This window comes from Sinohyriopsis cumingii, chromosome 17 (assembly GCF_028554795.1).
Source record: "Sinohyriopsis cumingii isolate HCF-2022 chromosome 17, ASM2855479v2, whole genome shotgun sequence".
NCBI classification, from domain to species: domain Eukaryota; kingdom Metazoa; phylum Mollusca; class Bivalvia; order Unionida; family Unionidae; genus Sinohyriopsis; species Sinohyriopsis cumingii.
In genome coordinates this window covers 70,364,595-70,379,330 of record NC_142977.1, presented here as the reverse complement: position 1 = coordinate 70,379,330, position 14,736 = coordinate 70,364,595, and the positions used below count along the sequence as shown (strand labels likewise).

At 36.0% G+C, this 14,736-nt stretch overlaps 1 protein-coding gene across 5 annotated transcripts in view; it reads right to left on the bottom strand.

Annotated features, from left to right (window-relative positions):
* The window catches only part of LOC149779200 (kynurenine--oxoglutarate transaminase 3-like), a 105,565-nt gene that overhangs the window by 42,523 nt on the left and 48,306 nt on the right, over positions 1-14,736 (bottom strand). For all 5 annotated transcript variants that reach the window (XM_089939775.1, XM_089939770.1, XM_089939774.1 and 2 more), the window contains one exon: positions 11,295-11,381. In XM_089939775.1, the coding sequence (XP_089795901.1) occupies positions 11,295-11,381 (87 nt within the window). The remainder of the gene's footprint in view (positions 1-11,294; positions 11,382-14,736) is intronic.

The window sequence follows — 14,736 nt, the reverse complement described above, 5'->3', positions numbered from 1 at the left end:
TGATGTATCGATGTCAACTGCATCTTTTTTTTCTTTCCTAAAGAGAGACCTACCGTAAATGTCAACCATGATATTTATCTACGGTATATTCAAATAAAATTTTGCGAAAAGGATTGGATGATTTTGAAATTGCATCAAGGACGTTAATTGACTCTGGACCGCATATTGGTGGATCCGCTAATGTTTGTGTTGGAAGTGTTGAATACCAAACCGGAAGTTTTAGTTTTGACACGTATTTGATAAATTCATTTGGCGGTGCTAATCCATATGAGTCGAAGTAAATAACTTCGCGAGGATTAATCGCGTAAGCAACCCAGTGAGTGCCAGGACCGGAATTTTTATCGAGATTTATTATTCCTGTTTCGGTGGGATTTGGTTTATCTGGTAGTTGATCTCGCATAAATACGCCTCTGAAAAATTTTATTTTCTTTTTTTTTGCTTCACTTATTAAATCTAAATTTGAGGTTGGTAGGCTCGACTTAGACCGGATCCGTACGGGGGTCGTCTTAGATAAAGGCCGGATCCTTGTTGCGGCTGCATCAATTTTGCGAGAAGAGGGAGAAGAGGGAATATCCCTCCCTTTTTTTTGCGATATCTTCCTCCGACGATCTTTTTTCCTAATACGGTACCCATCCCACCAAGTGCACCTAATCCTACTGCCTTTGCAATCATGGGGGCCGCTGCAGCTATTAATCCTGGAATAGCGGCGAATAAAGGAAAAATACCACCTACTTTGATCATATCTCTGATTGCTCCTATTGAGAGATTTAGGCGAATACCAGTATTTGCTGATCTGGCTCTGGTGAAATGTCCGTGTTGATTTTTAGTTAACGATAGTTTGTTAGGTCCACCGTGAAGTTGATTACTTTTTAAGGTTAAACTTAAACCTCGTCGCGCTGTTGTTGCTGATTGAAGCTTTTTCACCTGACCGGGGGTCAGAGTTACGCTGACGTGATCGTATGGCATATTAATAATCACTTTATCTAAATTTGGAATTTGTTACATGTTTTCTACGGGTGCGTCGATAATTCTCATTCTACCGCTGATGCCTTCCAGGAACATTGTTCTATCACTGAGAATTACTGCGATGGCTCTTGCATTTCCTCCTGTGTTAATTCTGGCTTTGAAATGAATATCAACAACCGACTGTTTTACCAAATCGAGATGTTCCAGGGAAAAATAATAGATGGGATAGAGAGTATTAAAATCCAATTGTGATATTTGCAATCCCGTATCAATATTTTGATCGCGTCCCATGAAACTTAGTAATCGATGATACGCGCGCGCCGTGGAATAATTTTCAAAATTGATAGCTATTTCTTCGGATGGCTCCTGTTGGCCATTTATTCTTAATGATACGTTTGTTGCCCCGAATTGATCAAATATCATGTGACTATGTTCTTGATCGTATTTATTCATGTTTTGGAGAGCAACAAAGATATGTCTTGGCGCGGAGGATCCCTGCTGTGAAGCAATTCGCCAGGTAAATATTCCGTTAATATCAATATCGAGGGAGTCGGTCATCGTTGTCAACCAGGACATGATGGATTTTCCACCTTGATTCATAAATGACAATAATTTTTCTTCTATGATCATCGACGGTGTTATTGCTGGCATCCATAAAGTAATTCTTTCAAGGACAACTTTGCCGATATCAAGGGGATCTACACTTGCATCTCGCCAGATGGCTCTATCATCATTGGAATCTCGAACAAAAACTATCGTATGCTTCGCTCCGTAAATAACTTTTCTAAAATGTCTGCAAAATCCAAAAATATGAGATAACGGAATTGCACAGGAAAATCTTCGTTCGGCGTCTTTTAACATTTTATTTCGTGTGGCAAATCCAAGGTTGTAATTGGGATTAATGTCAATTATCATATCTTCAACATCAGCATTGAGAACAGCGGGATTTTGGCGATCAGTTGGTTGTCTCTTGATAAATTGTTTATTACCAGGATGATCATAGTTATCCTTCGCAAACATCATGCTAGGACCGGCCGATCTGGTAAAATCATCAGAGTATCTTGCTAATCCTATAATCGTCGTTGCTATATCAACGTTATTTGTGATTGATTCGATCTCCTTTCCGTCGATCATGTAAGTGAAGCTCTTGAATAGTGCCATAATTCCATTATTAACAAACCCAACTTCAAAATCTGCTCCAAAATTGGTATCGTTTGTCCTAACAAGCCTTCCAACAAATTCGATATACGCCTCAGATGGAAGAAAATATCTTGTTGTATCGTGGACTTGTATTTCCTTTCGATTTCTTGAATCTGGCTCAACTGCATCGTACGAGAAATACTGGAAATCTCGCACTGATGTATCCCTACCTACTGGTTCATCCATATCAAATACTTCATTTGATACTTGTGCGAACATTATTATTAATAATATCGTCTAAAACGAAGACCATCGCCTGAAATGAAACTTGTATTTGCTAGATTTGTATTAACAACTTCATTTGCAATATTTGTCTTAGCAACCTCCTGCGCTAGATTTGTTATAGCAGCTTCTTGTGCTAGATCATTTATTTTTTTATTTGCCGCATCATTTATGACCTTACTGACTTCAGGTGGCATTTCGCTGGTAATGGGTAATTTGACAGGTTGCTTTTTACGTACTAAACTTAATATTTTATTTTTGATGGCGTTGAAGCCTTTACTAGCCAAATTACCGATACCAGAAACAGCAGTCTCACCTATCTTTCCTATCGCTTTCAATCCTAGTTGTTTTACCATTGGTCCAATTTTAGGTATTACTCGCGTAACGAGACTTCCAACAATATCGCCGAATCCGTTGCCGTGGATATATTTGTACACGGGTAATCGAGAGTTAACTACGCGGACTTGTCTTGGTCTGCGCTGATGTTTGTGAACAATCATGTTATTTCAATTGTGTTATTTTAATCGATAAGCTCATCGACGAGTTCCTTGTAAATGTGAGAATCAATGATACCACCACGAAATAATCGCTGACAAATATCTGAGGCTTCGTTGACTATCTCACGGGAGTTATTTCCGGCTCGTTTTCCTCCGATTAATACTTCGAGGCGAGATACGTCGTTGACAACACTGTCAGGACAGATGGTATATCCACTTCCTGATTTGGGTTCATCTTCAGGTTCATCTTCAGGTGAATCTTCAGGTTCATCTTCAGGTGAATCTTCAGGTTCATCTTCAGGTGAATCTTCAGGTTCATCTTCAAGTTCTTCGGGTGATTTTGATATTTCTTCCTGATCTAATTGTCTTATTTTTCTTGTAAAATTTTTGTAACCGGGATCTTCGATATCAACAGGTTTTTCCACAGAAGCAAAATACACAATAGGTATCCATTGTCCCTTTGTCATATTTAAATCATGATATTTTGTTTTCAAATATTTTTCTGATTCTGCAAAACCAAACCTTGCGATTCGAATTAATTTATCTTCGTCACTAAATTTTTCAAGAGCATCACGGGTAAAATATCTTGATGGCATGATTCTTTTTTGTCTAATTTTTGTAAATTCGGATTCAACTCTCTCTGGTTCAGTTTCAACTTCGTGAGATGAAGACAAAGATAGCAATAATGGTTTAGATTTGTATATATTTTCATAACTACCTACCAAAAGAATAAATTTAGCATATTCTGGATCATTAAATTTAACTACTTTGACATTCTTGTATGCATAATATACCCACTTTATCCAATTTGTGTATGTTACTCTCTCGGATTGACCCGGTTTCATCAGTTTTTTTCGTCTGTTTTTCTCAAAATTTTCCACAGTAAATTTTACAACCTCATCCGGATTCATTGATTTTATTCTTGCGATAGTTTCATCGGTAAATTTATCGGAACCCGAAATTTTTATTTTTCCACTTTGAGGTTGTGATTGTGCTTGTGCTTGTGCTTGTGCTTGTGCTTGTGCTTGTGCTTGTGCTTGCGCTTGTGCTTGTGCTTGTATTCGTGTTTGTTCTTGTTCGTGTCGAATTTGCTCAAGTTGACCCGGAACCACTTGGGTATGTTGCTCAATATCTCTCGTCATGGGAATAAGCCCAAGATCTTTAAGTTCCTTATCCTTTTGTTGTTTGCCATATGCGACTTGTTCGATAACTCCAGTGACTGGACTCAACCATTTTGACGATACCTCACCAATATGATATTGAGCATCATCGTACTCACGAACTTTTTTCTTAAATAATTTTTTTGTCGGAATGAGTTTCCTTACTGCCGCTAATTCTTCTCGTGTTAATCTTGCAGAATGAGGTTCTCCAACTGTGCTAGTTTTTCGACTCATCTTATTTTCAATGATATTGTTTTATTGTGAAGTAAAATTAGTATCCGCAGCCTTTCCCTTGCAAACTTCATCGACACCCGATCATTTTTCCACCCCCCCCCCGAAAAATCATATTTTTTCTATTGTCCAGAATGACATAATTCGCACACAAAAATTGCATTAGGGGTTGAATTTACGCAAATTAGTTTTTCTGGAAAGGTTTATTTCTGTTTTCTGAGGTTTCTGCAGAAAATATTCTCATAGAAGGTTTTTCTTTGTTGGAACGGTCTGGTCTGTAGAACTTCCCTGCTGCTGTCACTGCGTCGTACGAGAAATACTGAAAATCTCGCACGGATGTATCCCTACCTACTGGCTCGTCCATGTCGAACACTTCATTTGTCACTCGTGCGAACATTTATTATTAAGAATATCATCTAAAACGAAGACCGCTGCCTGAAACGAAACTTGTATTTGCAATTTCATTTACTAGATTTGTCTTAGCAACTTCTTGTGCTAGATCATTTATTTTTTTATTTGCTGCATCATTTATGGCTTTACTGACTTCGGGTGGCATTTCTCTGGTGATAGGTAATTTGACGGGTTGTTTTTTGCGAGTTAAACTTAATATTTTATTTTTGACAGCATTGAAGCCCTTACTAGCCAAATTACCGATACCAGAAACGGCAGTCTCGCCGATCTTTCCTATCGCTTTTAATCCTAATTGTTTGATAGCGGGTCCGATTTTAGGTACTATTCGTGTTACGAGACTTCCAATGATATCGCCGAATCCGTTACCGTGAATATATTTGTACACTGGCAATCGAGAGTTTACTATGCGGACCTGCTTAGATCTGCGCTGATGTTTGTGAACAATCATGTTATTTCAATTGTATTGTTTTAATCGATGAGTTCATCGACAAACTCTTTATAAATGTGAGAATCAATGATACCACCGCGAAATAATCGCTGACAAATATCTGATGCTTCGTTGACTACTTCACGGGAGTTATTTCCGGCTCGTTTTCCTCCGATTAACACTTCGAGGCGAGATACATCGTTGACAACACTGTCGGGGCAAACGGTATATCCCATTCCTTTTTTTGGTTCTGGAGATCCCTCCAATGGTGATACGTAGAATACTTCTCCTGACGACGATGAAGATTTCTTCTTCTCCTCCTCCTCTGCTGACCCTGGTGATGTCCCTGACGACGACCCTGGTGAATATTGTAATATTGGAGATGAGCGGCTTCTAGAAGCCGCCCCGGCCTCATCTCTCGGGACATTCCATTTTTCTGGGGGGGAAGGTGTTTTTGGTTTCCAGTTTGACGATGTTGGTTCTGGAGGTGCGGGGCGCGAGGAGGGGCGCTTTGTAGAAGGATACACCCTTTCACGTAATTCAGGAAATTGAGGGGTATGGCGAAGATCAAAGGGGGATATTTCAGAACTATCACTTTTAGGTGGCGAACCTTTAGGTGATGAACTTTTACTTTTAGGTGGCGAACTTTTCTCACCTGTAGGTAATGAAAGGGGAGTGGGGCGAGGAGGGAGAAGAAGTCGGGATAAAGCAAGATATTCTTCAGGTGATGATGATGATTGGAGGCGGGGTAATATTAATGCAGGATAATCCTTTTTAGGACTATCCTTTTTAGGTGTTGTTGAAATTGATGCTCTTGCCATTCCCTGTGATAACTCTGTTCTGTATTTAATAACATCTGATAAAAACTTTAAAAAATTATCATCTTGAAATTTTATTGGTTTTCCTAAACTACCAAAATAAATTATCGCCTGCCAATCAGTATCTTTGACTTTATCAGCATCAATATTTTTATTCAAAAGGAATTTTTTATTATCCGGAGAATTATCCGCAGCCATCATAATTTTTGATTTATAGTCTTTGGTTAAATGCAACAAATTTGTATCCAAATAATTATCCGCTGATATATTAGGATCAATTTTAAACAAAATACTAGCCGGTGATGATTTGTACTCGGGTACAATTATCGGTTCATCACTCTGATCTTTTTTCTTTCTTGGTTTTCTTTCCTTTGGTCTAGCTCCTAATTCCTCTGGTTGAACTATTGGTTCCTGCGGTTGAATATCTTCCTGTGGTATTACTTTTCTCCCTCGTGTTTTAGCTTTTTCTTTCTTCTCCTGTTGTTTTCTTTCTTTCTCTTGCTGTTTTCTTTCTTCCGCCATCTGTTTATTATAATTATATCTATCGTCTGCTGCTTCTAAAAATCTTCTAAAAGATGGATCCCTTTCACTCGCCTGTGTTTTTCCCGCATAAATTCTATATAACGGACCAAACCAACTATTACGACTTCGATATCTTCCTCTTCCTATATCAGTCAAATATTCATTTCGAGTACTAAACATATCTTCCGCAAGTTGACCAAATTGATCTAAACTATATATCGTAGATAGCGGTTGTGATATTATATTCCATCCCTCATCGGTAAAATTTTCTCTTAAATCATCGATATTAAATTTCCTTTTTTTTACTCCCGATTTTCCTACTCTAGGTTTTCCTAATCCAGGTTTTCCCTTACTACCTATTTTATAAGCAATTGCAGGTTGTCCACCCCGTTGCGCTGCTGCTGCTGCTATTGCTAATCGATCGGGTAATGTTCGTGATTGTTCCTCAATACCTTTCAACATAGGAAAAATTCCCTTTTTCTTAGTATCCGGATCTTTTTCGTCGCCAAATACAATTTGCTCGATTGTTCCGGTAACTGGCTTCAACCATTTCGCCGAAGTTTCTGAAATTCCATGTTGTACATCTTCGTAACCACGAACATTTCTCTTAAATAATTGTTTTGTCGGAATGAACTTCCTTAATGCGGCTAATTGTTCTCGCGCTAATCTAGCAGAATGAGGCTCTCCAACTGTGCTAGTTTTCGGACTCATCTTATTTTCAACTATATTGTTTTAATGCGAGGTAAAATTAGGATCCGCAGCCTTTTCCTTGCGTGCACACTCGACACCCGATATTTTTCCCACCCCCCCCCAAAAAGTTGTATTTTTTCCTTGTCCAGAATAATATAATTTGCACACAAAAATTGCACTCTGGGTCGAATTTACGCAAATTAGTTTTCGTGGGAAGGTTTATTTTTGAAATCTGAGGCTTCTACGGAGAAAGTTCTCGTAGGAAGGTTTATTTTGCTGGAACCGTCTGGTCTGTAGAACTTCCCTGCTGCTGACGGAATTCAAATCAGGTACTGTTAGTTCAGTTACGTTGTCATTTCACATGTGAACCAAAGAAGTGACCAGCTGCCCATTGCTCAATACAATCAACAAGCAGTGTCAGCATTTGATGTAATGTGCAAATATGCTAACTAAATTGAAAAAACAATGGAATCACTCCTTTGTCTGAGCCTGCCTCATGTACAAACCACCTTCAACCAGTAGACTTTACTTGAAACTTCATCATTTAAGCCAATCCCAGCTGAATGGGTGATTGCAGCCCACATGGAAATATGTCAAATATCAGGCCTAATTAACCAGGGTGTTGAAAATACTGGACTTATTTAATCCAACAATTTAATGATTATGTACTTAACAAAATTTTGGGTGCATCACCAGACTTGATGGACATAATGTTGATTTGGTGGTTTTGTCCAAAACAGTGAAGTGCGAGTTTCGATACTCTTTAGAAATTAGTGTATATACACAATGTTTCCTTTGTAACAGTGCTCAATGCAATAGTTCAGGTATCTTACAGTCATGTCTTTCATTTGGATTAAGCATTCATGGGTAAAACATGACATGCTTTCAGCAGGATTACAATTTTTCAACAGCAGCTGCACCTGAATGAAAAATCAATTAGATTAAGTATTAAATCTAATTTTCATACAGCCAGTATCGTTTATTACCCTTATTAAATCTAATTTTCATACAGCCAGTATCATTTATTACCCTTATTAAATCTAATTTTCATACAGCCAGTATCATTTATTAACCTTATTAAATCTAATTTTCATACAGCCAGTATCATTTATTACCCTTATTAAATCTAATTTTCATACAGCCAGTATCATTTATTACCCTTATTAAATCTAATTTTCATACAGCCAGTATCATTTATTTCTTTCAATTTCACTAATACTAGTGTTGAATACCTTATGCTTTTTCTTAAATTTCTTTCTATCCTTATTTATGTCAGTACAGCATATCAATTCAAGCCAGCAAGAGAGAATTATGATAATGGATAAGTTAAAGATGTTACAGGTTGTTTAACAAACACATAAAGAAAGGTTTATAATGCAGGGGCAAATTTACCTTTTACAATACTTTATTGAAATCACATTTTTTTATAATAAAGATCAAGTGAAGAAGAGTTAGGTGGAAAAAAAGGAGAAAAAAATGTCACCATCAAGATGAAATTTGAAATCTGAACTAATGAAGCTGTACCTTTAGGTAGGTCAGTCAGTGATATATATCCTATTGGTGAAGACCAGTTTCAAGTGCTATAAATTTAAAAATGTTTTTGTTTTGGAACTGATGTTTATCTTGTCCTCATTCTTAAAGAATGATTCAATGTTGATGATAATCAGGTTGTTTTTCATAAGGCTGTGTGTATTGTGAGGAGCATTAATGGTCAAAGGCTATGTGTATTGTGAGGAGCATTAAGGGTCAAGTGATGCAGGATGACAGTCATGTGATGAAATATTAAAAGAATCCTAAATATTCATTGGTGTAGGACACAAAAATCTGGACTCAGCTAACATTATCCTGTCTTAATAATGTATTGTGAAGGATTACTTTTCAGGCTAAAGAGTGAAGGTTATGAACGAAATGGTATTCCAATGGAACAAACCACACATGAAAATAACAAAATATCCCTAAACATGATTTTGTGCTTGTAAAGCATATATATCTCCTCTGCCAACAAAAAGTCCTAAGAAGTTTAAAACCTTTCAAGAATTTTGGAAAAACTGCTATAATGGCATGAATTTGTAATCACAACATCTACAAATTGTGCATACAAACATACCAAGCAAATTTAATTTGTCACCCTTTTTGTGTGTGTTAATAATGCTTACAAAAATGGTGGATATTGGCAGCTAAAATCATTTTACAATATGTTATATAAATTATTGTATTTCAATGTGTCTGGATTGTATGGCTACCAAGATGAACAGTAATTAAAACTAACTGTCAGGATTAATTTCTGAACCTGTAAGTCTATGTTATTGTAAATAACATACTCTTAGACTATCAACTGTGTTTCTCCTCAATCTGTGAACAAAAAAGAAGGATATGGCCAAGTAAGTAATGAGAGTTGGCACCTTAATGGTAAATAATGACAACCTATCAGAGATGGTTGATGACGACACATTTGTGTAGTGAGATTGCTAGTAGTCCGTCCAGAATAATTCATGGTACCAAAGACCTAATACTTACTGCTAACAATTGATTAATTTCACTATCTTCGCTGTACTAAAGCCAGAGTAAATCTAAATAGTACTCTTCTATGCCTTGTACAGAGATTCTTTACTTCTTCAGTCATAATGACCCTGTCCTTTGCCCCTTTAATCCACAAATCGACTGGCTTTGTCCACCAATCTTAAAAACAATCTTATCAGGATGGATGGAATAAAGTATGGATGGACAGGATGAAATAATAATGTCCCCATAATGTTCCAGCAAGGCATGACAAATGTTTCAGCACTTAAAATGAGCATATAGTTTTTTGTTTATAAAGATGTCTCCAGTGTTGAAATGTAGTTAAAATGCAGATAAGTTGATAACTAAAATTTAAGTGTAAAAACAAAATAGCAGACAAGTATCAAATCATTTGTTTCTTGATATAATACCCAAAAAAATTATGTGCAGCAATACACCAATAAAAATGCAACTCTGACATCATGTGATGTTAGACAGCAATCATGTGATAAAATACATATTTTCAATTTGTATTTTACACTGGAAAACAGTCATACACATAAAGCATATTACTAAGAGATATACTTAAATGGTGTTCTACACTTAGAAACACAATTATACACATATAGAAATGTGAGAAAGAGATATACTTAATTGGTGTTCTACACTTAGAAACACAATTATACACATGTAGATCTGCCAACCCTGACGAGTCCATCTCAGTAAGGCAGTTGATTTTTTTTTTTTTAAGATTGACCAGTTTTCAGTAAGGTGTAACAAAATATCAATAATTGATACTGTAAAGCTGGAAAACGTAATTAAAAGTTTGATGCAGCAACGATATACATTATATTCAACTGAAAAGTTTGTAAAGTACATGTAGACTTTATTTACCACAAGTACAGTTGCACAAATTTTAGTTCCAAACCCTATGCAACTCAATGGCTTGTTGCTATCTCAACTTGACATAATTCTTGGAAATTCTTTTTCCATTTAACACGATGATGGCAATCATATCTCCCGCTGCGAGACAAACTCAAATTGGCATGTGATGTCCAATGACGTAATTGTGTCCTTTCCAGCTTTTATTCACAAGAATCTGAATACTCCTTTTTATTCTTCTGTGTTGATTATTAACACTTTTTAGAAGCTTTTTTTTTCCTTTTGTCTTAAACATGCATCACTTTCTGAACACCATTAAAAAAAATCTATAATCAACAGTTTGATCATGCAGATGCTTTGCATGAACAAATAGCTGCAGGTTAAAGCATCTGGGGTGCTACTGTAAAGTTAGTCTGGTTCCTTGACTTATTTCACTAACCCTAATATGAAACCCGGATCCATATCAAACACTGATGAATCAATTATTCAGCAACTATCATTTTCCTGTAGTTTTTGCTTGTATGATGTAAGTCCATATTTTAGGGGTAATTGTTTTAAGACTTATGGCAAAATGGTAAGAATTGGCAGGTCTGCACATGTACAAATATGAGAAAGAGATATACTTAAATGGTGTTCTACACTTAGAAATACAATTATACACATGTACAAATGTGAGAAAGAGATATTCTTAAATGGTGTTTTACACTTTTAAATGCATTCATACACATGGAGGAATGTTAGAAAATATTTTGACTATTAGATCACTTACAGGTCGCAAGGGGACAAAAACTGGTTTACCTCCAGCTACCATCACCATCGGCTCATAACAGTCAAAGAATGGCTCAATTATGATGACCTGCAAATTAAGGGCAATTTTGAACAATAATACATTTAAGCATTAAATGAGTGCCTAACTAGCAATATGTCTGAAGCAATACAAGTAAATTGCAATTGTATGCTAATTTTGAACAATTTGCATGCATGATGTGATCATTCAAAAAGTGATACACTAAAATGATCTTTTATTGTTAATTATGTTTCTCCATGGATATTTATTCAATCATAATAACATTATGATATAAACTCTAGAAACCATAGTGATAAGACAAAAGATAAGTATTTTCCATTTATATACTCCAGAGACAAAGGGAAGAAACTCCTACAAATTATACCCCTTTTCTAGCTCTCGAATTGTATACCAGCTGTACACCAGTATAGGCACCACCAAGACCAACAACATGAATGACTGAATCCAAACATGTTTAAGATTGAGACTCAACAAATTGGCTTGAATTTCAGAAGTGTCAGACTTCATGATTTAAACCTGAGACAGAAAGAATTAATACCCAGTATCTAATGCACAAGGACAGTCCTTGCATACTTATATCTTGCTTTTCAGCCTTATCTGGCAGACAGCTGGTAACCAGCTAAGGTGTGGCATGCTGGGATAGCCTGCTAAAAGGCTATATGGATAGACTAGGTTGTTGGGGAAAGTGTAATTGACCACTGCATCGTCAACTGAATTGAAGTTTATAACTTTGTATGAGTTACCTCCATCTGTCTATACAACATACAGACCAAAAGTCTTTTTCCACTGAGAAGTTTATTCCCAACTGTTAATTTATTAGGCAATGTATTCAATGGAATACTCTGGACAATAAGTCTATATACTGTCTTAGATTTAAAATGAACTTCAAATATATGTTACTTATTCACAGTCATTCCAAAATGATAAAAGTTTTCTTAAAGATTCAATGTAGATTCTTACCAGCTAGATTTTAACAGTCTATAACAAAAAGATCATTGCTAGATTTAACAGTCTATAACAAAAAGATCATTCCTAGATTTGGCATTGTATAACATAAGATTACTGGACTTACTATAAATTCCTGAAAGCCAATGCAACTATTTTCCATACATGTTTTTTTCTGTGTATAGTTTTGTCTTCTATGTATTTATTATCTATATTTTACAGCAGAATTACATATATTTAATCTAAAATGTAAACACTGAATATAAAACAAAAGATTTTTAATCCAGAGATAAAATGCTATAACTTCATTAATGCTAAACATTTTAACTCTGGGTACATCCTCAGATATGTAATCTGGCTTCATTAACACTAAACATTTCAACCTTGAGTACATGCTCACCTATGTATTCTGACCTTGTCAACACTAAACATTTAACTCTGAGTACATGCTCAGATAAGTAGCTTGGCCTCATTACCACTAAACAGTTTAACTGAGTACATACTTCGATATTTACTATGGCCTCATTAACAATAAACATTTATACTCAGTACATGCTCACCTAGCCTGGCCTCATTAACATTAACTAAATATTTTAACTCTGAGTACATGCTCTGTTAAAATTTCAGAACCCCACTTAAGGTAACATGATAAATCAGATATACTGCTTTACATGTTTTTTATAAAAAGAACAGTCACCATAAGCTGTACCATGCATTACACATGTTAAAAAGCAGGACAGCCACAATAAGCTGTAACATGCATGACACATGTACAAAAAGGACAGTCACCATAAGCTGTAACATGCATTACACATGTTAAAAAGCAGGACAGTCACCATAAGCTGTAACATGCATTACACATGTTGAAAAGCAGGAGTCACCATAAGCTGTAACATGCATTACACATGTACAAAAAGGACAGTCACCATAAGCTGTACCATGCATGACGCATGTGCAAAAAGGACAGTCACCATAAACTGTAACATGCATTACACATGTACAAAAAAGGTCACCATAAACTGTAACATGCATTACACATGTTCAAAAGCAGGAGTCACCATAAGCTGTAACATGCATTACACATGTACAAAAAGGACAGTCACCATAAGCTGTACCATGCATTACACGTGTTAAAAATAGGTCTGTCACCATAAGCTGTCACATGCATTACACATGTACACAAAGGACAGTCGCCATAAGCTGTACCATGCATTACACATGTTAAAAAGCAGGACAGTCACCATAAGCTGTAACCTGCATTACACATGTTAAAAAGTAAGACAGTCACCATAAGCTGTAACATGCATTACACATGTTAAAAAGTAAGACAGTCACCATAAGCTGTAACATGGCAAGTTCTTGAAAAACTGACTTGACAAAAAGTTTGAATCTTGCACATACCTGGTTAGATAACTTAATGAAATCACGTTTGAACAATGTTTGAACTTGGCAAACTTTGCATTATCATAATAACTGGATAAGCATCAAAGAGATTTGTTTTCAATGAAAATAATTTTCAAGCTGTGCTTAACACAAACTTCATGTTTGGAGTAGATTCAAGTATCCTTAAGGAGGCATTTTACATTTTGAATGTGGCCAGTTTCTATTCTAGTACAGTCTCAATGAATAGACCCTCATAGCATGTTTCAATGAACATGACTGATAAATAACTTTTAATAAATGAAGATAAACATCCAGTTCTTTATCGTTATTATTTGGACAATAGTGGTGACCATGTTTATGATAACACGTTGTATTCATTACAACAGCATAACAACAGAGATATGATGAACATTTATTATGACAGTAGTACTATGTGTTGTATTCACTGCAACAACATAACAACAGAGACATGAAAAACATTTATTATGACAGTAGGACTATGTGTTGTATTCATTACAACAGCATAACAGCTGAGGCATCACCAACATGTGTTATGACAGTGGGACTATGTGTTGTATTCATTACAACAGCATAACAGCTGAGGCATCACCAACATGTGTTATGACAGTGGGACTATGTGTTGTATTCATTACAACAGCATAACAGCTGAGGCATCACCAACATGTGTTATGACAGTGGGACTATGTGTTGTATTCATTACAACAGCATAACAGCTGAGGCATCACCAACATGTGTTATGACAGTGGGACTATGTGTTGTATTCATTACAACAGAGACATGAAAAACATTATGACAGTAGGACTATGTGTTGTATTCACTGCAACAACATAACAACAGAGACATGAAAAACATTTATTATGACAGTAGGACTATGTGTTGTATTCTTTACAACAGCATAACAGCTGAGGCATCACCAACATGTGTTATGACAGTGGGACGGTGTTGAATTCAATAAAGAAAAGCATAAAAGCTGAGGTATCACCAACTTGAGTTATGACAGTCGGACTGTGTTGTATTCATTACAATAGCATAATAATAATAATAATAATAATAA